The sequence below is a fragment of the Morone saxatilis genome, unplaced genomic scaffold (genome assembly GCF_004916995.1).
Source record: "Morone saxatilis isolate NCDOM2014 unplaced genomic scaffold, NCSU_SB_2.0 Contig5, whole genome shotgun sequence".
In the NCBI taxonomy this organism is placed as follows: domain Eukaryota; kingdom Metazoa; phylum Chordata; class Actinopteri; family Moronidae; genus Morone; species Morone saxatilis.
The window spans coordinates 10,519,251-10,541,951 of NW_023340095.1; the positions used below are offsets into that span (position 1 = coordinate 10,519,251).

Genomic DNA, 22,701 nt, shown 5'->3' on the forward strand with positions numbered 1-22,701 from the left:
CACACACACACACAGAAACAGATCTCTGTTTGCAGAGATGTGAGTGTTGGTATATCTATTTCTACTGGGAATGAATATAAAATCAGAGGATGAACCTGTTCTTTAATGAGTAGTGAGGGTAGGAAATATAGGGCAAGGGCTTGACATAAAGCAGTGGATAAAGATACCAGCTACCAGATAAGTGTAGGTGTGTGTGTGTTTGTGAAAAGGTTAATATAGTGACAACTGTTGTAGTCCGACACTGATAGACAAAGTGAGAGGAAAAGTGAAGTAAATGGTAAATAAAATAAAGAAGGATGACATACTTTGTACGTGTCTGTGTCTATGTGCATGTGTTTGTTTGCTAATTTATTTGAGGGCATCACGATATGTACGTATGTGTGTGTGTGTGTGTGTGTATGTGTGTGTACATCATCTAACCAAATCATGAAATGTTCACTTTGTTCATGTTTGTGTTTGCCAGTTTGAATATCTAGAAGCCTTCATTTACCGTGTGTGTGTGGTAGTCACTCATTAGTGTAGTGCTGTCTCCCTGAGCTGCCAGTCTCATCCATTGTGTGGGCTGCCTGCAGTCATCCATTTCCCCCACTGCCCTACCTGGCCACATCCATCTCCGCTCAGCCAGATGCTGTTAAAACTGCATCACTGTGATACGTGTGTTTGTGCGCAAACGAGAGAGAGACAAAGAAAGAAAGAGAGCAAGAGAGAATGCATTCTTCTTCACTTGTTTGTGTGTGCTTTTGATTGACAACATGGCAACAATGAGTCAGAGCAGGCCAAACAGTCTTTGTATATCCTTCTGTTTATTGTGGGTCTGTCTGTTGCCTTGAGGTTTGCATTTCTGCAATTCAGAATTCATTCCGGTTGACCAAGTCTCACTGTCAACATGGCCATTTTCAGGTAAAAAAGACCCCAGGCCAGATGGGATATGTCATCCTTCCTACATGTTCCTCATATTCTCTTCCAAGTTGGCCATGCCAGCAATGCCTCCAGAGGGAGGTGTCCAGGAGGCATCCTAACCAGATAGCTGGACCACCTCAAGAGACTCCTTTTGACCCGAAGGAGCAGCAGTTCTGGTCCAAGCTCCTTCTGGATGTCTGAGCTCCTCACCTTACAGTATCTATGAGGACGGGCACAACTAACCTGCAAAGTCTTTTTGGCTGTTTGTATCAACAATCTTCTTTTCTTCGTCACTGCCCAAACTACAAGAAGACTGACCATTCAGGTCTTTAAAAAGGAGCAGTAAAGTCTTAAAATCAATTCTAAAACTCACAAGTAAACCAGTGAAGTGTAGCAAGGATAGAGAATGTGTTAAAAGCCTGGCAACAGCGTTTTGTTGCTGTCTTGCAGTTGCAGTCTTTGGATGTTTTCCCTGCTGATACCAGAATGAAGTGTGTGTAATAGTCAAGTCTGGAGGAGATAAAAGCATGGATGACCTTTTCTAAATGAAAGGAATGACCTGATCTTGGCTAAATGCCTCAGTTGGATAAAGCAGGACTGCACCACTTGCAGCCTGAGCATCAAAGGACAACTTTGAGTCAAAAAGTACACCTAGACAAGTGATTGTTAATGCTGCTAGTGCTGGGGCCAGAAGGGGTGATTATAATTATGTATAATTATATTCAACTGCAGGAGATTTTTGGATATATATATTTTTATTTCAGCAAGGCAGGAAATGTAATAAAGGCTTCATCGGGATATACAGTTGCATATCATCCACATAGCAATGAAAATGTATAATATGTCTACACATGATTTTCCCCAGGGGATAACATGTATATAGTAAATAAGAGGGGGGCCAGAATAGAATAGAGAAGCACGAGAGGAGATGAACCAACCCAGAGCCACATCACTGATGCCAAAAATCTTTCAGATGGCTGATTAAGACACATTGTGATTTTTTGTGTCAAAGGCTGCGCTGAGGTCAAGGTGAATTAAAATGGAGGACAGGTCTGTGTCGGTGGCATTGATACCCTTAACCAGAGAAAAGAGAAACATTTTGGATAAAAATGACAGCTTAAATGTCTAAAATTACTTAAAACAGAGGGATCCAGATTGGGCTTCTTTGAGAGGGGGAAAAATGGCTTGTTTAAAATTGGAAGGGAAAAGTCAATGGACAGACACCATTTAATAATGACCCAAGAAATCTGAAATACAGCTTTTAAAAAGTGGGAATGCAGTCTTCAATCAGAATGCAAGGTTCAATCAGAGATTGAGAGATTTTGGTTTTAAAGAGGCTTCTGGGATTATGACCCTGTTTAGTGATCACTTGTGAAAAATAGGAGTTCCTGGCTGATTTGATGTACTTATTAGTAGACATATCATATATATAGACAGATCTTTAAGAGAAGTAAGGGACACACTGTGTCTTTCATTTCCACTCTTCCTTTCCACATTGTCTTTTCAGATTCTCTATTTAACCATGACTAAAGAGAAGAAGATTTCGACTTTTTCTATCTCAAAGGAGATATATGTGCAACAACTATTAAAAAAACTGACTAGCGCCTCTATGTAGAGGCCCCTGTGTTCATGGGTACAAAAAAATGTGTTTGAGGCAGTAAAATCTTGACTGAAACAAGGAACAAAGAGTGAATTTAGGGGGTGGGTGCAAATGAGTGTGGGGGGGTTTGGGGTCAGGAGAGAATGCAACCTGGAAAAGCACTGCCTGATGATCAGAGACAGTGAAATCAAGTAATTTAACATGTTCCACACAGAAAGCATAGCAGAGAAAAAGGTCAAGTGTATGTCCTATGTAATTGGCTGGGACGCTTGACATATTGGTTAAATTAAAAGAGAATTTGACAAAATCAGAATTAAAAAAGGAAGGAGAATGATAAAAGGTCTGAGAAATCCTGAAGTTTAGAAGTTTTCCCTTTCTTTAACGGAACACTTATCAATGGGTGTAGTCTTTGGTTGGAATGAAAACCTGCAGACTCTTCACTCTTCGTGGCATATGGTTGTCCAACACTGGTTGTCCAACACTGATTTAAAGCCTTTTTTCTTAATTTTGTGTTCTTGAAACTTTGAAGCATCAGGAAAATTATTTATAGGTATTATAGCAGCCAAGTGAATTTGTTTGGCTGCCATTGTCTTTTGCAAACAGAATTGTGAGAAAACAAATCTAATAAAAGACAAAAAGGGCAAAATACATATTTAATTAATGAGTACCAAGATGAACATTCATGGATTAAATTCACCGATAGGGAATTTTTATGTGTGTCAACTACAGCCTGAGCATTGCTGCTGTGTACCGGGCCAGCAGCATATTAACACAGCAATATGGGAATCCAGTTTCCTAAATCAATTATCATGTCTTTTATCATGGGTTTCCCTAGAACTTCAACAACAAGCTATTGATGATAAAGAACATTGTGCTTCAATAACACTTACATTAAAAAAACAAAAAATAAATTCTACCTCACCAGTCCTCCACTTTGAAGAGAATTGTAAGTGATGAAAACATGCATAAAGCTGCTCTCTCAAATCAAACAGGCCTTTCAGGCTGATATTTACCCAGGGGAAGGGAGGTATTCTGGCCGCTAACATTGAATCATACACTTATTTATGCAGTCATGAAAGACCACCAGAAAAAAGCTTCAGAATTAATTAGTTTGGAAATGAAAGAGAGGGAGACTAGAGCGAGAGAAAGAGCGAGGGGAAGGGAGATAGGCGGACACTTGTTGACATTTCTAAGGGTTGGTAGTATCAAAGGCTTGACGCCTGTGATCTGCTTCTGGCTCCGTGTTAACATGCAGTCTTGCAGCAGGCATGCTATCTGCCAGTGCTGGTCAGAATCATCTGAATGCAATTTTGGTGTTTTCTACAAGAGACAAGTGCGGGAGAAAATTTGGTAAGTACAAGTTGGTCGGTTGTCACACCAATTTGGGTTGTCTGTATCAAAACACAAAGAAGTGAACAGGATATTGGATATCCAAAAGACATGGGATGGTAATTGCTAGAACATGATGTTTGATCTACTTTCCTTCTTGATACTTTAATTTTAACATATTGTCATGTTGTACAATAAACAAAATAATATTGTCATTGTTTTATTTTGGAATAAATATAGCCTTGTTATTGCACCATGGAAATGTGTCCAAAACCATAACCATTCCTTGACTGGCAAAGAACAAACAACCTTGCAGTAATTTCAATTTCTTAAGGTAATCACATTGATTTAAGGGCAGAGCTAGTTGCCACAAGCTCTAAAATTTGTGTCGCAGTGGAAATGTTATTCTGGAAATCTTTGCATGTTGAATATTTTACTCTTGACATGAAGGGTCAGTAACAAACCAAGAATGTTGAATACTGTTTAGATTGCAAACATAGTAAATGTATTCCTTGAACACATCCAAACAAGAATCAACAAATAAGCAGGGTAGGCCTGGCTTAGAGCACAATAAAATCATTGTCAACCTTTTTCAACATTAACAAGTAGCACTGGTAGAGGCTGCTCATACAAACGGGGGCTTAGAAAGTGGAGACACAGGGAGAAATGCAATAGTCGGCCAGTGGGTGGTTTATCACAGTGGTCCACATTCAATGAGTCAACCCTGCCTTATTACTGACATGAGAGTTGGACAATATTTGTACCAACAAAAGATAGAGAACTAAAATGAGCATCGATGGGAGCCTACAGGGTATTCTTCTTACATGATGGTTCAGAGAGAGACAAAGACAAACAAAAATGAGAGAATCCTATATTGAAATAAAAACAAACGGAGAGACAGGAGAGGGAGCGAAGAGTAGAATGGGAATAGGAGTGAACTGAGTTTTCACTGGAACCCTGGGGATGTATGTAATGAGTTGGGGAGAGGCATGTTTGCCTAGTCTGGTTTACACAGAGAAATGACCCTGTGATACACACTGTGGGGCTCTCTTACCACACACACAAGCACACATACAATACCTGAGTTGGAGGCAATCCAAAGCAGTAATGCAGGAGAAAGAAGTGGGTACGATTTTCTGGTGAAATCGACAAAACAATTTTCACTGTAAAGCTTGCTTGGATGAGATATTACCATGTAACTGAGGTTGTTTAAGCTGTGGTGTTGTCTTGGTGTAGTTATAATGCATCATACTGACACTTAGTCTCACAGGTAGTGGGACACCAAGTTCTGCTTCAAAGGCACAACATTCAGGGTTCACACTAAATATTTAACAGGAAAATGAATCACAATGGCAACTACTACTGTTATGTACAACCTGTGTGAATGCAGTTTATGATCTAATTTCCCTTTTTCTTTTCTCTTTCTTAAATTAGTTCAAGATAATTCATGTAGAGCCTTTCAACTTGTCTCATTCTATAACAGGGTGCCTGTCACTTTGGTGCCTTACAGCAACAGTCCCGTTTTCAAACTTCAGATGAATTAAACTGACCGACTTCTTTCAGTTTAGATTGAAAAGAAGGGTGTCAGATTACACTGAAAGGTAAATTACAGCATTGCATTAAAAAATATGCAATAGTTTTACCAAATTCTCTATAAATTTAAGAGATACACAAAATACACTAGGGACGTATAAGAATAAACAATTTCACTCTGTCTTTTACAGCTGGCTGCAGAAATCTGAATTAAATAACTAGATTACAGACTTTTCTAGACTACAATACTCATTATTAATTCAATAAAAGTCAAGAGAGTGTAAGAGAGTTTTGAGAGTGTAGCTTGAGGTTTTTTGAGGGATAATTCACCATGTAGCATATATAAACGTATGGACCAAATTTCATGGCAATCTACTCAATATTTGTCAAGACATTTCATTCAATTTCAAGTCAACCACACAATAGTACTATAGGAAAAGTCAGTAGATAAACAAAGTCAGTGGGCAATCCATCTAGTAGACTTTGAGATATTTCAAAGTCAAAACTTTTACCTGTTCATGGCAATCCATCTAATAGTTACTGAGATGTCAGCCTGGACCAAAGTGCTGGACCAACTAACTGACATTGCCATCCCTAGAGCAATATATCATGTGACAACATCATGCCAGTCTCTAGTACCGTGGGAGTGTGAACAGCTGCAATAAGATGCAAAGTGTGTGGTGTTTTGTAGCTTAAATATCTGGAGCCTTGATCTTTCATCTCTGAAACAGCTGTCTCCCAATTGTACAAGCAAGTCATTGAATTCATTTAAAAGCTAGTTAAAAAACAAAGTGGTGAGTTTTAACAGCTAACATACAGTATGGAATTCCAATGTTTCTCCTTTGTCATTAATAACTCTGACAGCACAAGCTTAAGCATAATGCAAAAAGCTGTGCCCCAGGGTAAACATTTTTATGGCTCACAAATAATCCAATGAAGGAGATGTTAATGCATTACAAGTTTAAAGTGGAGTTAAGTGCTTATCACAAGACATTGCCAGGAACATCCCATTTTCAAATGAATGGATTGTTGACAGCTAAAATATGAAAGAGGAAATATCTATTGTTATCAGTGTAGTATGGGTTCATTAATGTATATGATATCATCTCCTGTCTTTCTTTCTCTTTTGGTCTATCAGAGTGATATCGGCAGAGCCTGTGGTATTTTGCTACTGTAAGTATCAGACATTAAACTAGGTATCAAGCCATCTCTATAACTGTAAATATTTAACTGAAAACCATGTTTACAAGTGGATATCATTTCCCTAAACTACTGGATAAATTTGTGTCAGAGGTAAATTATTGAATATAAATAAATATATAATATAATTTTTATCTAATTTAAAAATGTTATTTTAGGATAAACCCTTGAGATGCATCATCTCATTTTCAAGTGGGTCCTCAGGCACAAAAACATGGCAATTAACATTTAAAGGACCAGTATGTAGGATTTAGTGACATATAGCGTTGTAGTCACAGATTGCAACTTCCTTGCTTCACTCTCCTCTTCCAAGCACAAAAGACAAACTACAGTGGCCATGAAACCCGTGAAAAATGCCAATGGCCCAATGTAGAGCCAGTGTTTGGTTTGTCTCTTCGGTTCAACATAGTGAAAGCGATTATACACTAATGAATATTATATTCCATTTCTACCGATACATCCTCCTAAATGTTACACACTGAACCTAAACAAAAAATAAATACATAAATAACAGAAAATATACAAATTTAATGAACCAATAACACAAAACAGTCAACATAGTGACAAAAACATGCACAAAGGGCTCTCCCACATTCGCAAACACATGTACTAAAAATGAAGCAAAAACAAGTACACTTGAGGTAAACAAGCATGTAGTCACGAAAAGAAGAAATTGATCTTTAGTTGAACAAAGTATTTCAGTCTAATGGCTTAAAAGCAGGTCTCCCAATTTCTTTACAAATTCTAGGCACAATGAAAAGGGTGTTGAGTATGTCTAAGTGAATATAATGAAGATATATTTTAGAGATGTTCTGGTGTATGATATCACTATGATCAATAATAGGAGAGAAAGAGAAAATTCTGATTGCAGAAAACTTTGAGTTTTAGCTATACTGAAATCAGATGTGTATCCATGTCATCTGCATAACTGAACAAAACAATTGGAAGAAATTATTATAGAGAAAGGTTACGGTCCTAAAATACGTTTTTGTGATATATATATATTTGAACAGTTAAATAATCGGATTGATTGTGATAAAAAAAACAAACAAACAAACAAACAAAACGCACTGATGACAACTATTAAGATAAGTATCAGAACCAGAAAGAGGCCTATTAGGAAACACCAAATAGCATAAAATCTATCAAAAAAAGATAATGGTCCACCAAATCGAAAGCCTTGGTTGATTAAAAAAAGAATTGCACAAGTCAACTGACCTTTGTCAAGGATGAGAATACATATTTTGTAAGTTTTACAAGGGCAGTAGTAGTAGAAAATTCGAATAAGAAACCATCCTGTAATTTAGAAAAAATTTGAATTGAATATGGTTAAACCTTAAGAAGCTTCTATTGGAAGAAGAACTATGTTTTCATCAGTGTATAAGCTTTTGAAAATAAGAATCATTATGTCTTTGTTACCTTAGAATGAGCTGTTTATATCTAAAGACGCCGCAGGATTTATTTTAATATATAATTCTTAGTATTGCAGTAGTGGTTCGAAAATCAAACATCTGATAGAGTAGCAGCCCTATACTTTATATACATGAAGAGTGGGTGACAAGTAGGAGATTTAAAAAGCAAGCAGACATAATGAGGAGAAAGTGATATAGTAGGGGCGTATAGAAAGATAAAACAGGATAAGAAAAATCAGTCCTAAGGAAAAAAAAAACATTCTGTGGCATCAGAGCCCTGCATGCGTAGTATCGCTAATGAATCCGCTCATTAGTATGATTCTCATGGCAGATCACTCCATTAATAATCTATGACTGGGATGGCGGCCATGACAGAGAGGGAGGGCCACAAGGATGTTGCCTCAGAGTGTGAAGCCCTGTCACATGCAAGAGCCCTGAGAGCCTGTAAGACCCTGCATAAGTTGACGTATATATATCCATGTTAAAGATAACTAAATAATCTGCAGGAAAGCTCTATGACTCAAATCTGGGATAAGTTATATGAGCACTATACATCGGAATGTTGATGGTGTTCAAGGCAAAGGCTAATTGTCCAAATTCAGTGTTAAGTATCCTTGTTGGCATTATTCAAGTCCATTGTGTAGGACACTATGTTTGTGTAAGCATAGACCCATGTGTGGGCACCTTATTAACCATGGCCCCTGACGACTATTTGAGTCCCCAGGAGCTATAGCCAATCATTGACAACACTACAACAATACACACTTGAGACACACAATAGCAGTGGTAAATAATACATCATCATATCTACCCTTTATGAATTATACATCTCTCCATGTTGACAACTGTTCACAGCAGGCATAGATTTGTTCATGTGTATATATAGCCAATCTACATCCTTTTTCCACAAAGTAATTTATGTGATTAATTTCATACCATGAAAATATTTGTGTTACACAGCATGGGAAGTTTGTCAACGTGGCAAGACTTAATGTATGCTCTGATCGCCTTTGGTATGAAAAAAGCACTTTATGTGGTATGATCGTAATCGTGTCCTAACGTTTAATTGATGGTTTAATATTTTCCCATGGCAGCTCACTGGAGTACTGCCTTCCTCTGATTTAGCCGAAAATGGCAACAGAAATATTTGTCTAAGATATTAAATCTGGGACTGCAACGACTGTTGAGTCATTTTCATTCTGCTTCTCTTTGCTTTTAAACCAATTACTTTGCTCTCTGTGTATGACAATTTCACCAGCCTTCTAACAAACGCAGCATGTTTGGAGATATAATTATATCATATGGTATATACAGAAGTATGCCTCTAATGAATAAATAGATTAATAAAATTTGATTGCGAAGCATACAATGTTCAAGTTATGTTGATTCAACTTTATGATGACATGTGTGTCTGTTACTTTTTTATCTACACCCTTCTGATACATAGAAGGACAGAGACAGACAAAGAATGATCATCAATGTCACCTATTAATATTGACATCTAGATTAAGACGAATTATAATGCACTCCTACATCCATGATCCTGTAACACTGAGCTCACTGCACTCAACACTTCCCCCACCAAAGTCAAGCAAGGCTTTGAATTATTAACTTCAGTTCTCCAGAGAGGCTGGCAAGGGGCGCCGCTCTCTGCTGCTGAATCCTCCACACACACCAACACACACCAACACACACTCATGGACACTACCAAATATCAACCGCTTGTCTCTGGCTTGCAGCCATTTTCTATAGACGGACAAAGACATCTTTTCCCTCTGAAAGCATGTAGAAATTGACTTAGCCTCTATTAGCTGAGAAATGTTATAAAAGGGCATAAGGGTGGTTCAGTAGTTGTGTGTGTCTGTAATCCAAAGCAAACACAAATTTAAACATTAAGATTTCAAAAGGGGTAAGAGTGCATGGCAGCCTGTGACATGGAGATGGGAGAAACTTATTTGTTAAAGTAACATAGCACACACTGTAGGTGAGTCAATACAAAAAGAAACAACAATCAAAAATTACGTATTTAAGTTTAAATCTTGATATTTGGTGCAGCAGTCAAGGGAGCAAAAAAGCAGCAATCAATTAAGACGTCCAGCAGTAAACAAACTGTTATGGTAACAAATCACTGTGAATCGCCAATCCACCAGACGGCCAAGTACCAAACCAAGCCACCAGTCAATCACCAAACCAACCAAACATACAGCAGGTAAAAGAGCTAATTAGCAACCTTCTCCATTCTTACCTTGGCGATCTGGACACACCAATTGAGCAACAGTTGGGATCCGATGTTGTCCTTGTGCTCGTGGACATACTCGAGCAGGCACCCGTGAGGCATGAGTTGTGTGACCAGCTGGATAGTGGGACTCAGGCAGACGCCCAGCAGGCGGACCAGGTGGGGGTGCTCCATGCTAGCCATGATCAGGGCCTCCTGAATGAGACAGATTTACACTCAGGCATGTGGGGGAAAGGGCTGAGGATGAAGGATGACATTTAAGATAGTACGTATGTCAACAGATTCTACAGTGTTATTAAATTTAGGCAATACCCAACTATTTTAGCAAAACACAAACAGAAAATACTCACTGTCATATTTCTGTCATCTTGGGTAGTTCTGTGTACATTTTTGAAACTAAAATTCTATTCCAATCATGTTTATGATATACTGTAAGCCATAGAAAATAAGTGGGTTGTTCATTATCAGAAGAACAATCGGGTTATTCAAATTATAATGTTTAAATACATAAACTTGAATTATCATTTTTTAATGACTTTGTCGATAACATACTTACATAACTTACTTCTTACTGTTACTAATTAGGATGTGTTTCTTTTTGCATATTCAGAACAAGTGGAGATAATACCATATTCATGTGTTATACTGTGCTCAAACAGGTAGTCTTTCCGTTAGTGTTAAAAAACAAATGCCAGAGCAATTCAGAGACTCAACACACAATGCATCATGTTATGTATAGACTGAACTGTCAAAGACCATCTGGTAGAAACCCTTATTCTGTTTAAGGCAGAAGTTTCTCTTGAAGTGAGCAGCAAGGTTCCACTAAGTCAGAAACAGTAGATTTTTATTCAAAACCTTGAGATCAAAGCGACCCACTGCTTCTCAAGACTGTCAGCATGCTTTGTAGCAGACTAAAAATGTAGTAAATACACCAAGGTGAGATTGTTGTATATCACGTTTCTCTGTGTGTTATTTCCTAAATTTGGTCTGCAAATATGTACATATGAAGAAGCTGCTACAGTACATTATTTATAGAGCTTTGAACTTTGGAGCCTGTAGTGTCAACACCATTATGTGCAGGATTTTTAGAACAAGAGCAAATGTTACATATTCATCATATAATGTTTATTATATTATATGTTTGCAATATTGCATAGGATTGTGGCATACAAACGTATTATTTTGAACATAAGACGTCAGTACACACACACAAAACCCTGTGACTGCAGGGGTTATGGGTTAATATGACAATTCATCATGAGATGGATAGCTGTGTGGCAAGAATACACAACATAAGTTAAGGTAGTTGTGCATTGGGGAGAGACAGATATACAGTGTGTGTAGAGGTCCACTGAACACTGACAGAGAGATACAACCATAACACAGTCTAGGATTTACAGTATATGGCTCATGTATCACAACACTTGCATAATCAGATGCTGGAGATGTCCAGTACCACATATTGTACAGTAATGGTGATGGTAAATCAGAAAGTCTGTGAGAATGGGCCTTTCTGTCTGCCTACTGTTTGACTGCTTGGACAAGATTCCTTTCATGACTGAAAGAACCAATACTACGGCATATATGACAAAATTGGATCAAACTATTTAGTGAACTATTGTAGTATAGTAATCAGTATACTAATTGAAACATAATTATGTATTTTTTTCTGTGATTAATGGAATTATGACAATAGATTATAAATTCATCAAGTAGAAGGTATATCTGCTGTTTCTGCATGGGTGTATGATTGTATGAATGTTCTCAGAGGCAGAGCGAACGAGACTGCATAAGTAGCCTCCTGTGATGTTTTTTTGTAGTGTCTTGAGAAAGATTTCACCCCCCACTGGTAATTTCTCATTTTGCTGTTGAGCAAAATTACAAGCAAAATGATATGTAATGAAAGAGGATTTAGTAAGTAATTTCTCATAAATTTCAAATGAAATAAAGTGTTTAAAAAAAGGAACCTGAGAAGTGCTGTACTGAAAAACATAAACCCTTGTTCACTTGACATCCAACTTTATTTACTACACATTTAATACCACTAACTTTCTCTGTGGTTATTTTGAAAGATTTAAAGATTAAAGTTTTTTGATGACACTGTAGTGACAGTGTTGTAACTGTTTTCTGCGCATCACTGTAATTTTGTTTTGAGAGGTGCTTTGTGTAATACTCTAGTCTGTTTGATTCTCGTATAGAATAATTACTGAGCAAAACATTAATGAAAAGAACAGAACATATTCTTCTGCATAGACAGGGGAAACAATATTACTGAATACAGTTTCCAAGGACAGGCCACAAGGGTTTATCCTGCTTCTGTGAAAACAAGCCTTAAGGAGGAGTTTGGCTTCAAAAAGGAACAACATTCTGTAGCATGCACTGTATTCCTGTAGCCACAATTAGGATTACACACACGCACACCCTTACGCACGCATACATGTACATGCATGATATTGCTCAGTCTAACACCCTGTGCTCTTGTTCGGCACTCACAGCAGGGACGCGGTATTGGCATTTTGTTACGGGGGCCAAACACTTTGGCCCATTTGATTGCTGTTTAAAAGCAGAACCCTCCCTCCTCTGAGTGCCCCACAGGTAAGGAGTGGGACACTCTAGACAGAAGCACACACACACACACACACACACACACACACACACAGGCACGCGCAGACTAAAGGACAATCAATCCTTGGTGACATTCTTCAAACAGTCAGTGGCAACTGAGTGTGGCCTACAGCTAGAAGGTCACCAGTCAGAATTCCCAGTCTGCCTGGGAAAATATGGATGGTTAAAGTAAATGAATGGCACTCCCCTTTTCTTCTGTAACTATCACTGATGTTCCCTGAAGCAGAGGCTGAGCCCCCAGCTGCTCGGCAGCCAAAAAAGAAAATAGTGGAACTGGATGAATATGAAGTTAAGTCTGACTGGAAAATAAGGTGGAACATTTATTTTACTGGGAGAAAAAAATTAATTAATAAACCAAACATCTGTCAATTTACTCTGCCACTTCTATTAGTTTTAGTTAATCTCTCTGCTTTCTTGCAATCACAATCTCTGTCTCCCCTGCTGTTTCCTAGTTGACTAGTCAGTTATATTAGAAATTTCCAACAGTAATGCAATCTGATTTGTTAACACTATCACTGCTTCTGTAATCAAAGAAAAAAAAAACATTCCGATGCAAATGCTCTCAGTCAAACATATAATTTCATCATTTTTTATCTTCCTCACTAACCAGCATGCCATGTAAATAAGCATCCTTAGTTATGCATGCACACTCTGTCACACAATCCATCTGAGTGAGTGTTGGATGGGGGGCTGGCGGTGAGAAGCTGCCTTTGTGTCATGGTACATACACATGCATACATCAGGCGATGAACAGCATGCTTTTTGCATGCAAGTATGCTAATATATGCATATGCAGTGTACACTGATATGTACATTCTTCTCTCTCTATATAAAGATACATATATATATACACATATATATATATATCACCAACTTTTGTCTCCCTGTATGGCATCCTTTCATTGCTGATATCTGGTTCTCTGATTGTCAGACAAGCCCATTAAAGCACATGGCGTATTAAATTAAACACACGTAGGATATTCATCAAAGACGTCCTGGTAAAAATAGAAATGCTAACACTCCAAAACTCTTCCTCTTAGACTGTCAAACTAAGTGCAAAACATGAGTGCAATTGGGTCACTTTCAGTGTGTGTGTGCCTGTGTCTGCATGTGTACGTGTGTTGATGGGGGTTATTTCATCTGCATTGCATCATCATGGGGTAATAATTTTGATTTCTTTTTTTTTCAATTTTCCTTTTGAAATGAGCCGAGCTGTGAATGTTTTATAAATGGGGTCTCGTACACTGTGCTGGGAGCCTGTGGAATGGTGTGTCTGTATCTGGGGGTGTGTAGGGGTCCTAGAGGCTCTTGTGGTTTCTATTCTGTAGTCTACAGGGTCTAAAGTTAGTTTTCAATAGCTTTATTTCACCAAAGGAGCTGTAGTTATCCTTTCTTCTAAAAATTACTGAGAAATGTATCATAAATTATATTCCAACACCTACCTATAAGTCACGTTAGCAACAGTATCTGCTGGACTAACCTGACCAAACCCAGGTTGAAGTACTTCTATATAGTAAAATATATTTTGAGAAAGTAGCAAATTTGTTGTTGGTGAGTTTAAAATGTGGAGAACTATTGTCAGGTTTAATCTGATAGAAACATAGCAACGGAAAAACAATGAAATACTGGAATTTATTTTTCTCTTTTTTTCCAGTTTTCAGGATACTCACGTCCATGAACTCCACATTAGCCTTCGGTCCCGTGGCCTCATTAAGGATTTTAATGGCTACAGGAATCTTCACCGTTTCTCCCTCTGGGACCCAAATACCCTAAAAGAAACACACACACACAAACAGATGATGAGTCATTATACTGATTGGAAAGTCACAAAACTCCCACTCACCAACATTTTTATAAAATAAATATGTTAAAGATTTGAAAAGAAGGAATTTCAGTTAATAAATTGAAGATATTTCAGTCTGAATTCTACTTTGTCAGCTTTCCTAATAATGATCCATATTCTCACAGGCAGTATGGTAGTGTTCTGCATGCTGTATGATTAAAGGTTATTTTGTCCTTCAAATCTAATTTCAGGTGGGATTAAAGTGATTTAGCAGCTGCTAAGTGGTCAAAGCATTTAAAAGAGGAGGGAAATCAAGTGCCTGTCAACTTTTTCCAAATGTGTCCCACGTTTGTTCTCTGTTGCATGTAAATACATATCCCAATGGCAGCAAGCCCATTGCATCTACTGTAATTTTAATGTGATGCCTCTGTTTGAGACACTGACGTTCTACCTGCACTTGTATAGATTGTTATTAATCAGCAGAATAGTTTGTTCTCAAATCAACCACATTCAGGTTTTGCAATATTGTACATTTATTTCATTTTATATTATTTGTATATAATTATATATTTTAGTGAAAACAGAGGTAAACCCCAAAGCAAAACACTCAACATTAGCTATGACCTCTGAGTTGTGTGAAATAATAAAATCATGCAATCCAGCTGCTGAATTTAGTCTGCTGACTGACTGATCTCAGCAGCAACCAACTCTTCCTCAGCCCCCAGAGGATCCAATGGAGGAGATTTAGGTACCTCTCTGATTCATCTTGGCCACCAAGTAAAAATGGGTCCTAGGGCTCAACCCATGTGACTCTAAAAGGACTATATATTCTTACATGCCTAGAGGTTCCTGGAGATTCCCCAGGGAAATATGCAAGATGTTGCTTTGAAAACGGACATCTGGGCTCCTGCTACCATACCTCTGACCCAGAAATGTGCTATAATGTGAATATATCTACAAAATGACAAATGATGATTTCAGTATAGAGAGAAAGTCTGTTCTTTCTAATTCCAGCTGTGTCTTTCTCTACCTCTCCCCAACCAATCATCACACTGGTGGTGACCTCAGCTACCTCTTATTTCACTGTAACCTCAGGGGTCTAAGCTTCTGCTATTACTTATTCTTTTCATCCACCGCCTCCAGCCTTCCATCTCATTTCCTGTCATTAATGATCCTGCAATCTGTCTCTCTTGTCTCTTTTTTGCAAGATCTCACATCATGATCTCAAATTTAGGAATATAATAATTTATTTGGCCAAGTACTAACTGAAACACATGCAAAACATCACTATAACTCGATTTTTTGTGTGCGTTTTACCTTGTAAACAGTCCCAAAGGCCCCAGAGCCGAGGATCTTGACCCTTTTGAGTTCTGTTTCTTTCAGGATTCGAAGCTGGGCCTGGTTGGGTGCTGTTCCGCTGGGTGTTAAAGGCTCCACCAGCTAAAAACACATCCAGTGACAAAGACATAATTCAGTCAGTGGGTACCGTAAGCCATGCCCTTTACATTTTATCACACAGTTCCTCTCCTGTATACACAGTCAGAATAATCCTTACCACCGAGTCCTGATTTATAATGGGAACATACTAAGAAATCAATGAAATGTCTGATAACAATTAACTTTAGGATAATCATGGGGACACAAAACACTTTCATATTCAAGTGTATACCCATGCCCAGCTTACATTAATAACCCCCCTTCCAGAAGATATATATACATAACACACCTCAGGTGAGTGAAAAAGTACATTTTACGTGGATGATTGCTTATATTCAACACTTACAAGACTGTTCCTTCACTCCATGGCAAAAAAAGGCTGTTTCTAAAAATGATGACCTAATTTCCAGGAAGTCATGCTGTGAAACTAAGCTTTTATCATAATTGATCAACAATTGCCATGGAGTTACTTGAAATTAGTTTTTTAAATAACAATGATTTCTTGAAATTGTGAAATTTGAATGCAATATTTACTGCATTTAATTCAAGTTGCAATTACTGTTAATCTTATCATGCATTTTGCTTCAGAGTACCTCTAGACTTAATTAGTAACTGCCCAGTACTTTAGCTTACAGAGGGGTTACAATGACATTTTTCAAACAAGACAAATCCAAACCCTGGAGTGTCATTACCATTTCAGTATCGAGTGAGAAATGTAATACGTGAACAGAAGAGGGAGATGGAGATAGTTGGATGAAGAGCGAAAGAAAGAAGGTGGGGGGGTGGGGAAGTAATTGAAGCTGAGAAAAGGAGTTGAGCACTTTTGTTGTCTCATTACTGCTCAAAGTGTAATAGTGAGAGAGGGAGAAACATTATAAGAAGGGAGGGATGTAAGATGTGGAGTTGAAGAGGAGCTGTGGAAGAAACAACAACAAGACAGCGATGGAGAAGCGAGCAGCTGAATTAGTCAGAGGATGCAAAAGCATAAGAGAGGGAGCAATATAAGGAGAATTAAAAAAAGAGTAGAAGATTGTGGGGTGGGGGGTGGGGGAAAGAGTGTAAATCAGCCTGGCTGTGGTCGGCAGCTTCTGTCCCTCTGGCTCATGGTTACCATTTGATTAAAAACAAAAATAGCCATTCTTCATTTAAATGGAATAACAAATCAACTTCTGCAGGGTGGAAACAAGAAGGGCGGGGGCCACACCAACAGAAACAAACCACACACACGCACAAGACAAATACAGATGTTTTAAAAGCGAACCATCCATTAAACTGAATGATATGAATTCAACCGACATCACATGTGATAGAATGCAATTTTCCAAACAAACAAAGCAGCGGAAACCCCCCCCCCAAACTATATATATATATAAACATATAGTTTGTTTTTTAAATGCTACACAATTTAAACAATCAGAAGGTCGGAAACACCTGGCTTCATGTGCACACAGACTGCACTACACTCCACATGATATACACTAGTGAGAGAAGATGAAAAAAAAACAATTTGTAACCACACATACAAGCTATAATTCCAGCAGTGTGAAACCGTCTTTACCGTGAAAATGGCCTGGTGACTATAGTTTTAACATTGTCATGATCATTATTATATGTTTAAAGGGCTTGAAGTTATCAATATTCTACTGTAAATTAAGGTTTTTACAATTCAACAAACACACACACACAAACACTACTGGATGCTATTCCACTGTGCAGGGAGCTGTCCAGCATTAGTGGTTCTGAATGCGCTCAGCACACTGGAGCTGTCCACCTTCCCACTCTACAAGCTGGTGCTGAAACCCAACCAAAAAATGTGCAGTCACACAAACTATCATACTTGCTGTTTAAATTTTACTATGCTAAAAGCTGAGACACATTTCATACCAGCTGACGACAGAATGATGAGAATAGTGCAATTTCATAAATTAATCATAATGTATAGTGAAACGTAAAATCCTGTATATACAACAGCAGTATTGCGTGTACGTACAAGTGAGATATCACTTCAGTAATAGAGGGCTGTCAATTTTCACTCAGCTCCTCAGATTGCTCTGTGAAAAAGTCTTTTTTTATATGTATTTAATACTTCATTTGGAATAAAACTGCACTTTACATATAACATTTATGACAACATTTACTATTGACATATATTATTATTTCATCAGAATGACCGTAGGTGTCTTCCTGGTGCAGAGTAGTTTTGAAAGTATTCTTTATTAGCTATATAACGTAATACAAGCATACCTCTAATAATTATAAGTAATAAACTGTGGCCAGGATTGCGTGTGTGAATTTGTGTATGAAAGCAAGACATTTATAAGTAATCAACAGTTACAGTATGAGTGTCGGCCACATATACTGTAGTTTATAGTATAATAGTATAATAATAAACCATATCAGTGCTATTTTGTCATTATAGAAGCTCTTCAGAAATGATACTTCACTGATACTTGTGTGATCTGAAGAGAGAGAAAGCAGTGAAACAAGACCTGATTCTTACTATAGGAGTGCATTAGATGATATACTCTTCTTGTTTTAACACAAAGGAAGAGTGCTTTCTCCTCTTCTAATGACAATGTCCCTCACCTCTTCCTAACAGAAGTGTCCTCTCCAGTATACTATGGTAAAGTCAACACCTGAGCCTCTGTTTCTGACACTTTCTCCACCTCCGCAGTCACCATCTGGAGACATGAAGCCTCATTCTCCTTTCCCTCTCTTTCTCTTAGTCTGTACAGTATGTGCTTTGAGTGCACAGCCATACACTGCTACACTACATACACATACAGACTTGCAAGCACTCACACATGCACACAACAATGAATCAAACTAATCTAGACAAAGTCCTCAGGCATTTCCTATGTTTTGATCTTGTATTTTTTTTCTTTTTCACTCAACAATTTCCTTTACATTTTTACCTCCTACATTAAATTCTGCATTAGGTTAAAGTTGAACTTACTCAAGAAAAAAAGCCAAGAGCAATGCAAATGTCACCAATGTCCTCTGATTCTCAGTCATGCACAGTCTTCTGACAACATTATCTTCCAGTGCTACAGGCAGCAATTTCTCCCTTCTCCGAAATGTTTTTCATCTACTGCCCTGCTCACCTCTGTCTCCAGGAAGCGACGGAGGGCTCTCTTCTTCTTAATGTTCTTCCGGCGCACAGACACTGCTACGCTCAGCACCATGATCACCACCATGAAGAGGCCGCCGATCACCCCCGCTGCGATCAGAGGGGTTCTGAAGACAAGAAAGTGGAGGGGGAGAAGAAGGAGCAAAATAAGTAGATGATGAAGAGAGAAGAGGAAGCACGCATTGAGAAACCATATGCCAATGATGGCAGCAGGGGGAGGGGGTGGGGTGGACAGGTTGAATGGGTTGAGTAAGAGAAGGAAATGATGGGGACAAAAAGGCTGAATGTTTATACAGCTATGTGGACACAAAATAAGCATGTAAATAAACAAACACACACAAATATGTCAAAGATCTGTAAAAAACCCTTTCACCTTCAGTTTTTTTTTTCAGTATTTCCACTAAGTTTCCTCTGGTAACAAATATCCCTTCATGCCCTCTCATTAAAATCGAGGCTGAGATCAAAAACATGGAAATAACCATCAAAGTGAATTTTCAGCACCACACCGATGCTGTCATTTGAAATCAAGCCTCTCAATAATTTTCCTGATATACTCCCCAAACTGTCTACAGAGTTGATGCAGAAATGAGCGAGAAAAGTTTTCCAGTATACCCCCACCCCCCTTTTTTTTTGCAGTAATGGAAGAACTTAATTTGGTCAAGGCATACTGAGACTCTGCCTTAAATCAGTGGAAAAGGGCAGTTATTCATGAGTGTATATCACAGTCTGCAAGGATACAACCCATAAAATGTTATCACAGTCAGCCGGCTTCATGGGAAGTGAAGAACTCTGTATCTCCCCCACATCTCTCTCTATAGCTTGCACAGGGAGAAAATCACTATTTTGGGGAATGGTAAAAACTAGAGCCTGAACATCAAATCTGCCAGGTGGAATAAGGTGGTATATTGGCCAATAGCTTACTAAAGATATGTTGGCACTGATAATTAATAGGAACAGTAAAATTCTTAATATTTGTTTGAAATAATTTAGATCCCGTGTCACTATTACATAGACTGTCCGGCAGAGAGGACTGAAACGTCATTTGTACAACTGCAAAATGTTTTGCTCGATAAATGTCATTGTCACACTTGTTGGAAAAGAATAGTTCGAAATACACTTTTTAACTTTCTTACTGAGAGTTAGATGAGAAGAAAAAAGCTACAAATAGCATATATCATCCATATATCAGTCAGAAAGAAAGGCCATCCAAGATTCTATGCATGACCAAATGTCATTTTAGCACAGAGACCCAAGGTACTGTAGATGACTAATTCAATCTGCACGCTTCACGTACATGCTCTTTCCAAGTGACATTAACAGATGCCCTGAGTGATCAGATAGAACCCAGCTATACTATAAATAAACTGAGGACATACAGTTCTAAAGATCACCCAGCAAGCCACCTTTGTACTCGGTCAGGGATGCATTTGACCACATCAAATGCAAATTTTCCTCACCATTACAAGGATCAGAATCTAAAAATGCATGTAAAATCCAGGGAACACAGAGAGTACAGACAGCTCTGATAATTTTGAATTAAATGGGAAAGATACTGCCAAATGGGAACATGTTAAATGAGGTATTACTTGTCAGTTTCATCAGACTAAATATTACATAAGTGACAGAAAGTGATTAATCCAGCTTAATCTGATATGCACACAATCCCTGCACAAGATGTATATTAATGCCAGGTGGAACGATGGCCTTTAAAGGCTTAGTGTAATCATGTATTCCTGATAAGCTACTTCCAGCCGTTCTCAAAAGCCAATACCTGCAACAGGTAACAGATTTACAAGATTTGTGACTCTTCGGAGCAGGCAGCTAAGCCTGGGGTTAGCTGTATCCTAGCCACAGCTACTGTATCAGATATCTGATAAGGGCTGATCTGTGCACCAGGTTAGCTGATAGCTATGTTTCCCCATCGGCTGCACTTCCCCTTCATGTTGTGGGCAGAAACCCAAAGACTGTTTCTGGAGAAAAGGTTTAGATTTTGAGCAGTTCTCTAAAGGGACTCATCTTTTTCACCTTTTTTTTGGCCTCAGTAAAAGCTTCAGGACACTGAATACTGATCAGTAAATAATTACTAAATGTTTATCTGTTTGTCAATGTATCTAACTGTATGGGTCTTCCTTTTGAACAGCCACCATAGCAGCCTCCTGCTACGCTGCCAGCTAGTCTTAATGTGTTTCCATTATTTCAGTTTGATGAGTTTAAAGTGACACCATTTCACTATCCTGTCCTGTCTTGTCTAGCTCTGTTCTTTTTTGACTGCATTGTTCCTGCAGATCTCCAGATCCACCACTAAGTTCTGTTGTGTTGGTTGCTCATTCTGCCTATGAGCCTTGTTTTCTTTTCTTTTTTTTAGAACATCCCCCAAACACCACACAACAATTTCCAGCACCACTTTATACCAAACCATTACTCGTATGAAATCCATTTGCTGTAAACTGTTAGCGGCATTTTGTCCCGCCCCCCACCCCCCAAGCCTCAGAATGAAAGCTAAAGCGCTATCAATTTATCAAAAGCCAGGCAAATTGCTTGTGCACATAACACATACACACACACAAGCATGCATGCACAGAGAGGCATTAAGGACACTCACAGGGATTTTGGGCCTTAGAGCTAGCCATTAATCAGAGAGTTTGCTTACTCTGTGTGTGTGTGTGTGTGTGTGTGTGTGTACGTGCGTGTGTTCACATAGTATGTGTGTGTTTGTATGCTAGAGTATGGAGGCAATCCACAGAACATAATTTTGTACCTGTCCATCCAGCCAATGCAGTCCTGCAGTCTTGGTCCAATGCACCTAAGTAAACAAATACAAGAGAAGGAAAAAAGTTAAACCAACCACATTCATAGTTTGCCATATACCTGAGAATGATGAGACACAGTTTATATTTAGAGTAAAACCCCTCTTACACCAAGGTTCTGTGTTGGCCCAAAATCTAATGACCTACCTTATGCTTTGGTCATTCTATTTACATAAAATTAGGATAGGAAATGAGTGTGTAAGTGGGTGGTTCTTCTCTACACTACACCCACACATATACTATAGGCTACACATCCCGGCTTTTCATATCAAATGAAGGAGACTAAAACCGTCCTCTATGTTGTTAATCAAACACAATTTTAACCTATAAGGACTTTACATTTTTACTTTTTGCCCTCAGTAGCACTTTTATTACTTTGCTCATTGGATAATGCAATGCGTATAATGCAAGACTCTGTGAGGTCACTCATGCTTACTATTTTTTTTAAGCAGGAATATTGTATTATAGCACACATCTGTGGCAGCCTTCAAACAGTGATATAATATTATATAATAGGATTAACATTTATCTACCATTTTTTATGTACTATTAATTAACATTTGTTAAATTACACATATTACGGCTATAAATTAGCCATTTTTAAGTTTACAAAAACGTAGGTAAACATAATTTGGAATGTATTGGAATGTTTTTCTTTTTCAGTACCGATGCACAGGATGTGTTTTGATTGGGCAGGTTTGATTTCATG

General features: G+C 38.2%; 1 protein-coding gene across 1 annotated transcript in view; it reads right to left on the reverse strand.

Moving 5' to 3' along the window:
• erbb4b (erb-b2 receptor tyrosine kinase 4b) overlaps window positions 1-22,701 on the reverse strand; it is a 293,042-nt gene that overhangs the window by 37,102 nt on the left and 233,239 nt on the right. The window contains 5 exon segments of the mRNA XM_035677324.1: window positions 10,220-10,405; window positions 14,506-14,604; window positions 15,936-16,058; window positions 19,160-19,292; window positions 21,944-21,988. Of these exon segments, the coding sequence (XP_035533217.1) occupies window positions 10,220-10,405; window positions 14,506-14,604; window positions 15,936-16,058; window positions 19,160-19,292; window positions 21,944-21,988 (586 nt within the window).